Source organism: Mytilus trossulus, chromosome 6, assembly GCF_036588685.1.
Source record: "Mytilus trossulus isolate FHL-02 chromosome 6, PNRI_Mtr1.1.1.hap1, whole genome shotgun sequence".
Classification (NCBI taxonomy): domain Eukaryota; kingdom Metazoa; phylum Mollusca; class Bivalvia; order Mytilida; family Mytilidae; genus Mytilus; species Mytilus trossulus.
The window spans coordinates 68,193,336-68,208,984 of record NC_086378.1 but is presented as its reverse complement, the minus strand read 5'-3'; the positions used below and the strand labels follow the sequence as shown (position 1 = coordinate 68,208,984).

General features: G+C 31.3%; 1 protein-coding gene across 1 annotated transcript; it reads left to right on the top strand.

Annotated features, from left to right (window-relative positions):
* The first annotated feature begins 3,293 nt into the window (after positions 1–3,293).
* On the top strand, positions 3,294–14,001 carry LOC134722958 (vacuolar protein sorting-associated protein 4B-like). Its single transcript, XM_063586592.1, has 9 exons — positions 3,294–3,299; positions 4,236–4,311; positions 5,547–5,666; positions 6,286–6,326; positions 8,919–9,034; positions 10,034–10,249; positions 11,314–11,445; positions 12,073–12,160; positions 13,784–14,001. The coding sequence occupies exons 1-9, from the start codon at positions 3,294–3,296 to the stop codon at positions 13,949–13,951; spliced, it is 963 nt and encodes a 320-aa protein (XP_063442662.1). The 3' UTR covers positions 13,952–14,001.
* Positions 14,002–15,649: the final 1,648 nt, after the last annotated feature.

The following is a 15,649-nucleotide window of genomic DNA, read 5'->3' as shown; positions in this document are numbered from 1 at the left end:
AAGAAATACGTACGTCCCTGACATGTTGAAATACTTCCTATGTCATCCAAACTGACCTATACCCTTAGTGTCACATGCACTGAATGTATGAATGAAAGAAAGAGTAGCTACACGAGGACCAAACGCATTTGACATATCACGTACACGAAGCCATCAAAAGTATTCATTCCTGCCAAAACCTATCCACAGTTTGTTCCACCATATTTTTGGAGTGCTGCAATTCTTAATACTACTACATCTGTGTCGGTGCTACCTTAAATTACCGTCCTATATAGATATAGGAAGATGTGGTGTGAGTGCCAATGAGACAACTCTCCATCCAAATAACAATTTAAAAATTAAACCATTATAGGTTAAAGTACAGCCTTCAACACGGAGCCTTGGCTCACACCGAACAACAAGCTATAAAGGGCCCCAAAATTACTAGTGTAAAACCATTCAAACGGGAAAACCAACGGTCTAATCTATATAAACAAAACGAGAAACGAGAAACACGTATATATTACATAAACAAACGACAACTACTGTACATCAGATTCCTGACTTAGGACAGGTGCAAAACACTTTTCATAATCAGGCCGAACATGGACAAACATTCGTATTTCTGCTTCTCCATGCTTACAAGGGGTAGCTGGAAAGTATCCTTATTAGTCTCTACAGAAACATTTCTGTCGGCAAGATTCTTGAAAAATGTCGTTTCGTTGTCATCTTCATAGAGAAAACTACTCCAGAACCCAACTTTTGTCGTCTCACATCTAGCCTTTCAATAATTCATATAGTAAATACAATGTATAAAACAATATCTACTCTTGAATACTTATCGATGCAAGATTTTATTTAAGGCCGTATAACACAATTGCAAAATCATCCAATATTGATTCCCTACAAGGTGGCCTGGAATTAACCATTGCTGCTCTATCAACGATAAATGCGTCAGAATTTGGATCTGTAAATTACAAAATGTTTCAAGTTTATCCATTTGCACCGATTTGATACCACTGTTTAAAATGACATCCGAAGACAAAAACGGAGGAGCAGTTTGTCTTTATGGATTCAGAAATATTCCAAATCAATTTGTCCACTGCGACAAAAAAATAAAAGTCTAGAAAAGATATCTAAGTGCTCTAGCTTTTTTTTTAACGAAAACGTTTACAGTTTTATTTTACCGACATAATAGGAGTTGTTCTTTTTAATCTGGTTATAAGAAACCGGTTCTCCTTCGTTTTGTATTTACTTCAAAGGATTTTCAAATTATTTGCCTTTGGTCTTTTTAAAGAAACCCTTGTGTGTTCATTAAGTCGTTCATCTATTATAGAATGTCTCAAACCACTAGATCTTGCAAATTTATCTGATAGTCTACTGACTTCTGGTCTCGCTACCATCAATACGTCTAAATGAGGTCTTCGATTAAACCTATGACAACACATCGCCCTTTACAATTGCATTATTCTGTTTTTGTCTGATCAATTGTGTTATAAGAGAAATATTTTCTGGTCCTACCTTCAGTAAAATTATCATTTTCAAAATCAATTGCCAACTGTGGGTGACTTAAGAGAAGGGAAGCCATATCTCGGAGAAGGTCGGTCGCGATCGAGAATATGTTACACGATCAAGACCTAAATGAATACAGTATCATACTTTATATGGACTGTTTGTACAAAATCTGACTCATGAAATAAGCATACTACCAAATTCACAAGTAGTTCTTATTTTATAATTGAACGCTAGGAATTGAACTGTGGTAGAGATGACTATATTTTCTTACGCCAGTCTATCAAATCATTGAACGTCACAGAGTCATGACATGATTATAATTTCTGTGTTTAGGTTTCTTAAGCCGATATATACCTTTCAAGCTAAAACACATAGAGTTATCTGATGCGCGTGTCTAGTCCTAGGTACATTTGAACATACATACAAGAATATGCCGTTCTAGGTGTTGCAATAATGGTTTTAGTGAGGACACATGACACATGTGTCCATCTACCTTCACGTAATATATCACCCAGAATTTTATAACAAGTCATTTCAATGTGAAATCCACCTTACATGACGATAAACAAATCTTCTCTGTACAAATCAGGCAATTCCCACTGAATATCCATTACCAAAAGTGGCTGATCTGCCGTTACTATTGATGTTTTTCTCGTTTTAACCACATTTTCCGTCTTATCCATCAAATACCTGATCATTGCAACTGAATTGGCTTGTTTTTAAACAGTGGCATCATATATTTTACACTTACTTGCTTTTTAGAGTAATGATGAACTACGATTTATACCAGTTTGCCTGGTAGTGCATACAAATCACTCATTATGTCTAAAAATAGTTTGCGCATGCGCAAAATTGTTAAATCATGTGTGCTATAACCTTGAAAAATGTTATCAAACCAAATCATAATATCATTGAAAATCCCAAATCACTTATTTTATAGTAAATAGTTAAAATATTTTTAACGAATTTTGTTACATTTTCGCGCATGCGCAAACCCGGTTTGTGTCAAATACTCATGCCTGAGTGAATTATTCGCATGTTAAGAAGGTAGCTACCAAACCTGACAGCTGCTTTTCACTAAAAGAAGGTAAACGAAAAGTTTTCCAGAAAAAAATCAGTATTTTCAAACTGAAAAAAACAGCCATTTTAGAAAACGGCGGTGGCCATCTTGAAAAAAAATGATTTTTTTTAATGGCCAGCAGTTGTTTCTTTAAAAGTATATACTAATGATGCTTTGTGGTAATTTTCATGCTTGTATCATCATTTGCACAATTCCCTCGATTTTGCCTGCTAACATCTTCCACTAATATTCAAAATTGAAAAAGAGTTATCGAGATAAGATGACATTCAACACGGCAACTGTTTTATGTTTAATATTTTTGCAAATGAATTTCATTTTAACTTTTTTAACTTTACCATTCTTATTTATCTACCAAAGCCCTGTGATAAAGACGTAATTAAATATCACTTAAAAACGTAGTCAAATGTAAGTTACTTAGATCTTGAAGCTGATTTATGCTTTTTTAGACTGTGTTTGATTATAATATTGATGCTTGACTAAATAAAGCACCATAATAAGCGAAAAAGCGATCTTTATCATTGTATATTTTTAAGAATAGAGAGAGAAAACAAATATTTATATAGAATCAAATCTAAAACAAATTGACGAAAATGTTTGTTTATATATCAGTACTATGACGTATATCTATAGCAAACGTCAAATGGAATTATATACGACTGTCATACAAGTGAGAATACTAGCAAAAGCAGATTAAGTACACCATTTTTAACATAAGACAATGGATGTACTAAGTCAGGAATATGACAGTTGTCCATTCGTTTCAGCTTTTGACTATGCAATTCGATTATTGAATTTCCGTTTTGAATTTTCCTCGGATTTTTTTTTTTTTTTTTTTTATTATTTTACTTTTTGAAACATAGTTGAATTATTACAAAACCTACTAAATTATTAATGAACAGATGGTAAATACAATGTATATTTTATTCTAAATAAAAGTATCATCATAAAAATAAATCAAGGCATAAATATATACAGAGAAGTAGACACAAATATTTGTTTTTAAAATGAAAAAGAGTTTATGTTTCATAAACGAAAATACATTGGTGTTGGGTTTCCCTAACAAACATAAGAGCAGTTGCACTTGAAAAGCAAATCTCAAAGGTATTCTTCGAATATTAGTTCAATCTTCGAAATACATATGTTCCTGTTATTACAAAGCAATTGATGATTTATCATAAAAATATCAACAGTTTGTATGAAGGCATATTCCTGATGGAAGTAAACGAAAGGAAAAAATATAGACTTTATGCATTTTATTGAAAGGATGGACCACAAACCATGGTACAGGTTTTGTCATGCTATACTATGAAATAATGTGTTCACTTTTGCATGCTCCTCTGTTGCAGTTTTATAAAGTGCACGAAATATAATAATGCATTGCTCTTATTAATTATCGTTACCATGCAATTGTTTGATAATGCAAACATCTTTGGTTTACTTTGAATAAACTAGCACATAATAATGTCTCATTATGAATAATTTATATGAAATTTTGTTAGTGCACGCTTCTTCTTTGATTTACAAATGTCACAAACTGTTGAGAACTATATATTTCCTACTAGTATATTATTATCCGTATTTAAGATAAGCTATAGTTATATCATACTTATTTGTAGTTATATTAGCATGGTTTATGGTTTTACATGAAGAACCATGACAGAAAAAAACAATTGAGAAGAGTGATGTTAATTCCACACAGCCAACAGGGGCAAACACATTCAATGATCAAATGTCAGGTGAGTGAAGCTCGTCTTCAGTACAAAACAATATGTCATACATAAGTAATTTATACCTGTTTGAGCATTAGTACCTTTTCTTTTTTCAAGAAACTCCCAAAAAGTATTTACAGAAATTAAATCAGATGTTTAAATAGAAGTGAATTAAGAGGATTTTTATATATTAAACATGCATATTCATCATTAGATTAGTAAAACATACCCTTTTAAACATAAATCTGGTGACGTTATAGTTAATGCGTAAAGAGAACGAGCTTGTGAAGATATGAAAAGTAAAACATATACTTGGTTATTGTAGTACTTACATTCCAGAATGATCAATTTAATCATGAATTCTAAAAGGGCTGTCATTAACTTGACTGTTTGAAAACATTGATTTCAAGATATTGTTAAAATTCTCTTGGTAAACAGCAATCATCTATCAAGAAAACATGATTGAAAAGAAACGTAAGGTCTTAAATATATTTTTTTTCAACCTGGAGACAAATGTACTTTATATACATGCAGTGCAGGAATCTGCCTACAGACAATTGGAAGTACTCAATGGAAATTGTCCATTTTACTTAAATTTTTTACCGAACATTATAGATAATCTCTACGGTTTAGTCCAGACATGAAGATCATATGTATTTGAGGTATTCTTTATGTTTAGTTCAATGTGACATATTCAATAAACACGTTCTCAAACCTTTCATTTCATTCTAGCTTCTTTACATGCTCTAAAAGAATGTCCACAAGTTAAAACTTGTCACAAGTGAAATAAAAGTGTGACCCAGATGACAGACAGATATCAAGCAAATCAAGCTAATATAGACTGGTGTTCGGGCTAAGAAAACCAGATTTATAAGAATAGCAAATAAATGAATGCAGCTAAAGCTTTTGCGCTAATTAAAATGCGATCAAACTCATTTAAGGTACACAGGATTGACAAACGATGATCTTTTTCGCATGTTACACTTTTTTTGTTTAGCGCAATCACCTTTTTTTTTAACATACATACTTCTTAACCATCCTGCATTTAGTAATCTCATGACAAAAAAAGAAGACGCGAACCATTAAATACACTGTTTCAGACGAAACACAGCAGAACAAAAGAAAACTATCTGTTATCATGGTAATTGAGTTAGAACTTAAAAAAAGGAAGCAAAATTGATGCGTTGACCACCCTCAAATTTAACATAAAAGATACGCATATGGCATTTTGGATTTGAACGGGAATATTTTCTTTTTTGCAGGTATTATATTAATGGAAAGACCCAATGTGTCCTGGGATAATGTTGCAGGATTAGATTCAGCAAAAAAGACATTGATAGAAGGTGTTATTTTACCTCTCAAATATCCAGATTTGTTTTCCGGTATGAATTTACTTATACTAGTATTCATAGTGGGAAAACGCGAATCACCAATCTCTGTGCTATAGTTTTCTCTGGAAAATGAGAGATGATGAAGTCACTATCACCGAGATAATACTTTTTAACAAAATGCGTTACAAATATATATCGTCAAATGATAAGCAGTTTTTTTCAGTATATGTCGAATCATTCGAAGGTGTTTTTGGTGCGAAACCCTTATTTTTCCTGTTTTGTGTTGTTTCTCAATACTTATTGTCTAATGAATATCTAAAACAAAATAAGAGAGGGCGCGCTTCACGCTCCAGGGATATCGTTCAGCTATAGATGCCCTATTTGTATGACGTATAGGGACGACAACGACAGAAACAATAATTTAAGGCTACATATATATATAAACTGAGTCAAATTGAACTGTGTTTAGAATAATGTAATTATTAAGATACGTATGTTACGCAAAATAGATAGGTGCACAATAGTATAAAATAAGCCAACAAACCACATTTTTAAAGCAGCTGAATTGACAAATTTGAAACATACAGGTTGAAGATCATTTTTAAAGTTACAAATACAGTTGTTTTGATTTTCATTATAGATCATAATATTGAAACTTTATTTATTTTAGGAAGACACCGACGTCCTTGGAATGGTATTCTGCTGTATGGTGTATGTATTCCATTATACGAAAAATAATTGTGTTAAACAAATATGTTTTCCACGTACATGTCTTTTATACATTATAACATCTTTTGGTAAATACTGAAAATACATTAATTTTTTTACTGCACCTAGTTGTGTTTATTTCCTAAAAATAGTAACAAAGCTATATTTTGTATAATGTCAAATTCATTATGGAACACTTTCTCCACAATTAGGGGTCCATTAAGGGATGAAATAAAAGGGAGATAATTTTTATTTCTGCAAACGATCACCTGCAAACCTTTTAAAAGACATATTGCAACTGGTATTTGAAATTCCGAGAATTTAGAGTTATCGCAAGACTAGATCAAATTCCTAAATCAAACGGTGCACATATGAAAATACACTCATAGATGCCAGTCTTACAAAGAGTCGATTATACCAAAAACTAAGATTGTGAGTCTAGTCATTACCAATTCAATACTTTCGATCAATCTTAGTCGTAAGTTTGTTTTGTGTGAAGCCGAATCCAGACTCGCGTTTCGATTACAAATTCATACGTGACGCTAGAATAAGAAATGTAAAGTATTCCAAATAAAGTTTAGAACATTGAGGACCCAATATTCCAAAAACCTTTGATAAATGGAGCTAAGATGATCGAATGTGATATATTTCTTAAGTAGAACATCCTAACCATTTTTGATAAGATCAATTTTTGTAACAGTTAATTCACAATTGAAACCATATCGATTCATGTCAACATGACAACTGTGAGAAAAACGTTTCAACTGTTAAATTGTATATAAACTCATCGTAGATACATAGATAACCAGGATTGAAATTTTGTATTTACGCATGTCGCACGTTTAGTCTACAAAAGACTCTTCAATGAAGCTCGAATAAAAAAAAATGTTTAAAAGGCCAAAATAAAGTACGAAGGTAAAAAGCATTGAGGACCAAACATTCCTAAACGTTTTGCCAAATACAGCTCAGTTAATATATTCCTGATGTATAATATGACACACCAACTAATCATTCGATAATAGCATTTTCATAACTAGGTTTAGAGAGTTTTTTTTATGGTCAGTCAGTTGTTTTACAATTATTTGAATTTCAAGATAACTGTATTAAATATAAGATATCTTGTATAACATATAAGATATCTTATATAACATATAAGCTATCTTATATAACAAATAAGATATCTTATATAACATATAAGTTATCTCATTTAAAATATAAGATATCTAATATAATTTAATTTCTATTTTATATCTTATATAATTTAATTTTCATAAGGTATCTTAAATAGTTTATAAGATGTCTTATGTACTTTATTCGATATCTTCTTGAGTTTATGAGCTATTTTATAAATATTATCTTAAAAAGAAATCTTATATAATATATAAGAAATCATATCTTATAAACCTAATATTAAGATATTTCATTAATACTTTCTATATAAGATATATCTTATATAGTCTTATATCTTATATAGTCTATAAGATATATCTTATATAGTCTATAAGATATATCTTATATAGTCTATAAGATATATCTCATAAAGCCTATAAGATAATAATATATTTTATAAGATATCTAAGATATCTCATACAGTTGATAAGATATCTTATACAATTTATAAGATATCTAATAAAAGAAAGTATATGAGATATCTCATAAACTATATAAGATATATCATAAACTATATAAGATATATCATAAACTATATAAGATATCTTATAAACTGTATATGATATCTCATAAACTTCTATAATATATCTTATAAACTTTATTATATATCTAATAAAGTTGATGAGATATTTTGAATACATAGTAAAACGACTTGCCATAGTTTTTTTTGTTAATCCTAATAAACAGATCTATTCTTTGTTTTTCATTTCACTCCAAGCACCCTTATGCATGGTGGTTTACGTCTATTTTTTTAAATATTCAATTGTTTTTTTATGTTTACGTCAACCAGTTCTTATGATACTGCAACCGATACTCTTTGACAACACATATTCTAAGTTATGCTCAAGGTAAACAATATTTAGAAGTTTTGCATTCTAATACAACAAAAAGAAACAACAGTATAATCATTCTTAAACAAGAAATTTAAAATTCATCTGAAAATGCTTCATGTAAAATTTACGTAAATTAATTGAGAAAAATACTAGCTGCAACTTTATATCCAGGAGAACAATATGATTAAAACAGTTACGTTTAAGTCAGGGATGTTTGGCTACCCATAACACCAGGTTCAACCCACCACAACAAAAATGTCCTATACCAAGTCAGTAATATGGCAGTTATCAAACAATCCGCTCTTTGTATGTTGGCGTTTGTATTTGTAACAATTCAGTGTTTCTGTTATAGTTGATGTGTTTCTTTTGGTTTCATTTTATAACTCTTTTTTTCTCTCTCTCTTAATTGATTTTTATACTTTGATTAGCCATATACTACTGTTGCTTTTATTTGCCTTTGTTAACATAATAAATTGAATAAACGCCACATTTCCGTCTACTGGTACTAATATTTTACCTATTTTTTCCTGTGCTTTCAGATAAACATTTTTGCAGTTACAACATTACGGTACCTCTTATCAATTTATTTCAGCCACCAGGTACTGGTAAATCCGATCTCATTCAAGCATTAGCTACTGAGGCTACCAATACGTCCTTCTTTTATGTGTCGTCACGCAAGATATCATCTAAATGGTCAGACGGTGAAAAGTAAGTGAAAAGAATATAGGCTTTGTTCATTGTTAAAGGCTGTACGGTGACCTATAATTGTTGATTTTTGGGTCATTTAAGTCTCATACGGAGAGTTTTTTCATCGGCAATCATACCACATCTTCTTTTTTATATTGTTATTTATGAAATAAAACAAACATACATCAAATTAAACGCATGAATGTATTTTTTTTCATAAGCTAGGAAAACAAAGGAGAATATCAAGATAACAGAAAAGGGGTATATAAACAATACTAAAATATAGATAAAACAGAACAAAGAACAAAGCACAAAATACTTGCCAAACCTCTGGGTCGATGCTACTGCTGGTGGACGTTTCGTCCCCGAGCGTATCACCAGTCTAGTAATCAACAGTTCGGTGTTGACATGAATATCAATAATGTGTAATATTTTATAAATTTCCTGTTTACAAAAGTTTGAATTTTATCGAAAAGCTAAGGATTTTTTTTTTATCCCAGTCATAGATTACATTAGCCATATTTGGCACAAATATTTTTAAAAATTTTGAATCCTCAATGCTCTTCAACTTTGTACTTGTTTGGCTTTATAAATATTTTGATATGACGTCACTGATGAGTCTTAAGGAGACGAAACGCGCGTCTGGCGTACTAAATCATAATCCTGGCACCTTTGATAACTATATTACCCCAATAAAGCGTGGTATTAAATACCTGGAAAATGATTACTCACTCTCTAACACCAATACTGAAACATCAATTAATTTCTGGGGATTGATGACATTTGAGGATTGGAACTGAAAATTGTGGTTATTTTCATTTTTGTTCCTTTCTTGGAGTTATTGTATATTTAAATCTGCCGAATGAAAAAAAAAATTATAATATACTTTGTTTTTGAAAAATTAATTCAAAAGGTCAACGATTTGACTGTTGAACTTATATTGGACCGCCGATAACTGTATATGACTTGTTAGGGCAAATGTAAGGTGTAAGGCATTTTATGAATTTTTATGAATTTCAGAATACTTCAAACATTATTTACTACAGCAAGAGAACACACAAATAGTATAATCTTTATTGATGAAGTAGATGCTTTAAGTGGGACTTGTAGTGAATATGAATCATTACGGAGAATAAAAACAGAATTCCTAATCCAGATGAGTGGTGAAAATAGAAACGTGCAGGTATTAGGAGCAACACATACACCCTGGATGATAGACGCGTCTATTCGGAAAAGGTATTTCAAAGTCCAATTGTTAACATGGTTAAGCTCATGTCAAGATTTTAATTTTATTGCATTTTTCTAAAAGAAAATACATCAACTCATCTGGTCGTTCGACATTAAGAAAGTTCTTGAATTGCGACAGACTAGTATTGTGTAGTTTTATAAATTGTATTACTTAAACATCAGTTAACTGAATCTGATATATATGTTTACCTTACTCAATTGCGAATCTAAGCAATTCATTTGATCTTTTAATAAAAACATGTGAAACAGCACAAATACCGAACTCAGAGGAAAATTATAAACGGAAAGTCCTTATTCAAATAGCAAAATCAAAAGCTCAATCACATGAAACGAAGGGGAAACAACTGTCATATTCCGCATTTGTACAGACATGTTAATACAGGAAATGTTGGAATAGACCTGGTTATATCTAGCTAAAGCTTTCAATTTTCTTGACTTTAAAAATCTTTTCTTGTCATATCTACATCAAAATAATTCCATATTGTGCCACAGTAAAAAAAAAACGTTTTGTTTCCGTCTCGGAAAGATTGCTAGTAAATAGTATTACTTTTAATACATTTGTTGATCCAATAATGGCAACAGTAGTATACCGCTGTTCAAAACTCACGAATTCATGGACAAAAAACAAAATCGGGGTAAAAAACTAAAACTGAGGGAAACGAATTAAATATAGGCGGAAAACATTGACACAACATTAAAATGTAACACACACAGAAACGGACTAAGCATTTATTAATTTAGACAAAATCCTATGAGAATAACAAATATTACATCAAAACTAAACACATGAATTTGGGATAGATAAGTACCGTGACACGTCTTATAGTCATGTGAATTCACACTCAAAAATCAGAGAAGACAAACGACATCACGGAAACGCAACGTTAAAATGTAACACACACAGAAACGAATAATAATATAACAATGGCCATATTCCTGACTTGGTACAGGACATTTTTAAAGGAAAAAATGGTGGGTTGAACCTGGTTTGGTATTTACATGTTACACTCGGATTTGAAAAATAATACATGCGTTAGAATAATGATTTTTAGATTCGAGAAGCGAATAAACATCACGTTACCAGAAGCCTCGGTCAGAACAGAAATATTTAAAATACAATTAGGCAATGCTGTTCACTCTCTATCAGAGGAAGACTTCACAGAATTAGGAAAAAGAACGAATGGGTAGGTTGAAACACACCTCCAAGGCATTAATTTTTATAAATAGAGAATATTTGGGCTGGCTATACATTCTTTTAACTGCATAATAGAATACACAAAAAAATGTTTAAAATATCACAAAACTTTATTGTGAGGAATGTTACAGCGCTGAGTTTTAGGTATTCTGCCCCCAAGAGTACGAAGGAAATATGAAATCTAAACAAAAATAAAACAAAAGCGATGAAGCAAACAAACAGAATCGCAATTTGTGTTGCTGATTCTAGGAATCATAGTTTGAATAAAAATCAATATGTATCAATATATTCGAATAAGCACACAATATACTGCTGATCATTGTACTTTTGTTCAGACTAGAAACGCAAAGCTTTTTAAAAGGCTTATTTGTGAATTGGAAGATCATGTGATCTATTTTCATTGTCGAAATGCGCATCTGGTGTAGATAAATTTGTACCGTTTGTGTTGTTACTGCAGTATAACTGGTTAAGAAATCATAAAAATCATAAATTATATCAATGTCAAATAATGACAGATGTTGTTGTACGTTTCGGAATGTTAAGTGAGTAATGACTAATAAAATGTTATATCGTATCGCTAAAACTTATTCAAAAGTTATTTATTCATAATATTAAGATTTTCTGGATATGACATATCAGTCGTTGTGAAAGAGGCTTTGATGAAACCTGTTAGAAAAGTACAGACAGCAACGCATTTCAGAAAGGTAAATATTATCATATAGTTAAAAAAAAGTTTTGCGCAGTTTCTGTACCAATTCAGGAATATGACAGTTGTTATCAATTCGTTTGATGGTTTCAATATTATGATGATGCCATTTACTGGAGAACTGAGTTTCCTCGGAGTGTGTGGTTTTTTTTTGTGATTTTACTTTCCTTTGTGAACAAAACCTTTGTCGGGATAATTGAATAAGGACGACATAGCTGGTATAAATCTAGCAAACGTCCAGATTTTCTTGAAAAGAATTCCTCGATTCTGTAATGTTCTGTAAATGAATGTTAAAAAATCGTCACTGAGTTTCTTCTACCGCAAGTCAGAGATAGACTCGGCAGGATTTAACACAATTTTACACCTATTGGTTTTTCATTTTTTCTTAATTTCGTCGTTGGTTTTATATTTTGGTGTTAGGTCTACTAGTAAGTATCATGAAGAAAAAGACTCATACATCGGCAAATATCACGTGCATAGCACAACTTTCTGAATCGTATTGCTCATTTATCTTCAATTTTGTTGTGGGTTCGGTCACCTGGTTCAGTTTCGTTAAAGGAACGGGCTTTTGCATACTTTATTATAAGCCAAGCAACTTGTATTTGTGGGGTTTTACAGTAATAGATAACACCAATATTCTAATAAATTGACACGAATCATCAACGGTACAATTACTTTCTATAATGCTACTGCTCATAACATGTTTTCATACTTTTTAATTATATTATAAATTGTAGGTTAGTGTTATAGGCACACTTTGCTCTTGTATCATATTTTTAAATGTGATTCACGGAGCAGGCAAAAAAGGCACTATCCTAAATAAAACAATAAAAGTAAGAAAGGAAATGGGGAATGTATCAAAGCGACAACAACCCGACTATAGGGCAGACAACAGCCGAAGGCCACCAATGGGTCTTCAATGTAGCGAGAATTCCCGCACCCGTAGATGTCCTTCAGCTTGTCCCTAAAAAATATGTATACTAGTACAGTGGTAATGGACGTCATACTAAACTAAATAATACACAAGAAACTAAAATTGAAAATAATACAAGACTAACGAAGGCCAGAGGCTCCTGGCGTGGGACAGGCGCATAATTGCGGCGGGGTTAAACATGTTTATGAGATCTCAACCCTCCCCCTATACCTCTAGCCAATGCAGAAAATTAAACGCAAAACAATACGCACATTAAAATTCAGTTCAAGAGAAGTCCGAGTCCAATGTCAACAGATGTAATAAAAGAAAATAAAAATAAATAAAATGACAATAATTCATAAATAACAACAGACTACTACCAGTTCACGGACATGCCAGCTTCAGACCTCAATTAAACTAATAGAAACATTATGTCTTCATCCAATGAATATCACACAATCCCCCTCGTTAGGGGTTTAGTATCATACTATCATAAAATATAAGAGAAGAACGTAACCCGTGTTGTTTTTTTATGGGTTCATGATGCCCAGTCTTTTCTAAGTTGTGTTTTGTGTATTCTTGTTTGTCTTTTATTTTGCCATGGAGGTTTCAGTTTATTTTCGATTTATCGGCTTGATTATCGCCATTTTAATTGAATTATGTTACAAATAAATGAAGATAGATAGACTGTTTATCACACATTTATAGGCTGAAGAGGCATGTAATGAAAACCCTTCGGCAAGCGATACAGTGGATGACCTTTTTATCCCATGTTCTTCTAAAGCGATAGGAGCTATTGAGATGAGCTGGGTAGATGTGCCTAAAGACAAATTGTTTGAGACCAACGTATCCATGGTGAGTTCATTTCAAGGGTGATATATATATATCAACAAGTAGTCTAGCTGAACATATTTTTATAAATATACTTGTCCATTTTCATTGTATGTCATGTATGTGTTTTGAAAACTCCTTTACAAAGCTAATTATCTGGTCTTAGTTTTTCGAATACAATACAGCAATTTGCTAATCACCTCAATAATTATTTGTGTCTGTAGTTTTAAGATGTGCAGAATTGTCATGTAAATATAAAAGCATACACACATTGTCTTTGTTCTAGCCAATTTCTACTGGAAAATTTCAATAAAAATTAAATTATTCTGAGAGATGTTGATGTTCTTGTAGTCGCAAATAAGTTTTTAAACAGTTGGCATATCATCAAAATGCTAAAAAAAAAATGTACATCAAAAGACGATCTAATTAACGTTAGTTATCAACCACATTTTGTCTTTAAATTCTGAATTATATGATGATTTGGTTTCAGGGTGATATCCTTCAATCTCTAGCCAACTATAAACCGACAGTAACTGAAGATGAACTGAGAAAACTAGAAGAATTCACAAGAGACTTTGTCACCCCAATATGAACATTATACATATGACGTTGTTTTGTTTGATTAGTTTTAACATCTTCATTTGGTTGAAATGACATGCTATCAAATCTATCAAACAGTAAATCTAAATTTTCGAAAAATTAAGAATTTTCTGGTCTCAGGCATAGATTGCCTTGGCTGTATTTGGCACAACTTTTTGGAGTTTTGGATCCTCAATGCTCTTCAACTTTTGACTTGTTTGGCTTTGTCATATTTTGATATGGGCATCGCTTGTGGGTCTTGTGTGGAAGAGATGCGTGTCTGGCATTATAATCCTGGTGCCTTTGTATCTACACTTTTTGATGATGGCTTGAGAATACAGAACAATTAAGAGTTTACTTTAATCTTAGTTATGTTTTTATTTATAATAAATATCCGTTGTTTTGTTGATATTGATGTAATGGTCATAGCTATGGTACTTTTTACAGAACTGTTGTGTTTAAAGGCAACGGTTTACCTCTTGAGACATTATATGAATCACAATTAAATGTTTTAATTGACAAAGTAGACTTTCACTGTTTGATATATAATTTATTACATAAATGTATCAAAGCTATATAAAGGTAAGGTTAATAAATAACAACAACATAATAAATAACAAGGCAGAATGTTAAGCATGGTATACATGCTCAATAGAGAAAGGGAATACATTCATTTGATCAAAACTACATCTGTCCATAACTAAATAATATAAATTACAATTTTCTAGGTAGCCCAATAAAGAAGGGGTGCAACTCTTTTCTGTTTCCTTTGGAACATTTGAAAAAAACTCTTTCTTAAACAATAAAGCCAGCAAAAACACATGATTTTATTCAACTATTCATCATATCTATAAACATAACCAATTTGTCCATTTTCAGTAAAAATACAACAAAGATTAAGTGTCCATTATCAAATTACTGCAGGTAGCACACTAATATCTAAAGGCAAAATCAAGTTGTATACATGACTGACTTATCACAGTTTCAAAATCACATACAAATAGTAAAGTTCTTTATATTCTATAATCTATTTATAACCTATAACAAATATAACAGAAATCAAATGTAAATTAGTAGTAAGGCTCATTAAAGTATATGTAACAACTTTTGAATGCATCAGTTTGATAGGGGGTGTTTAAATAATAAAAATAGTACATTTATGAT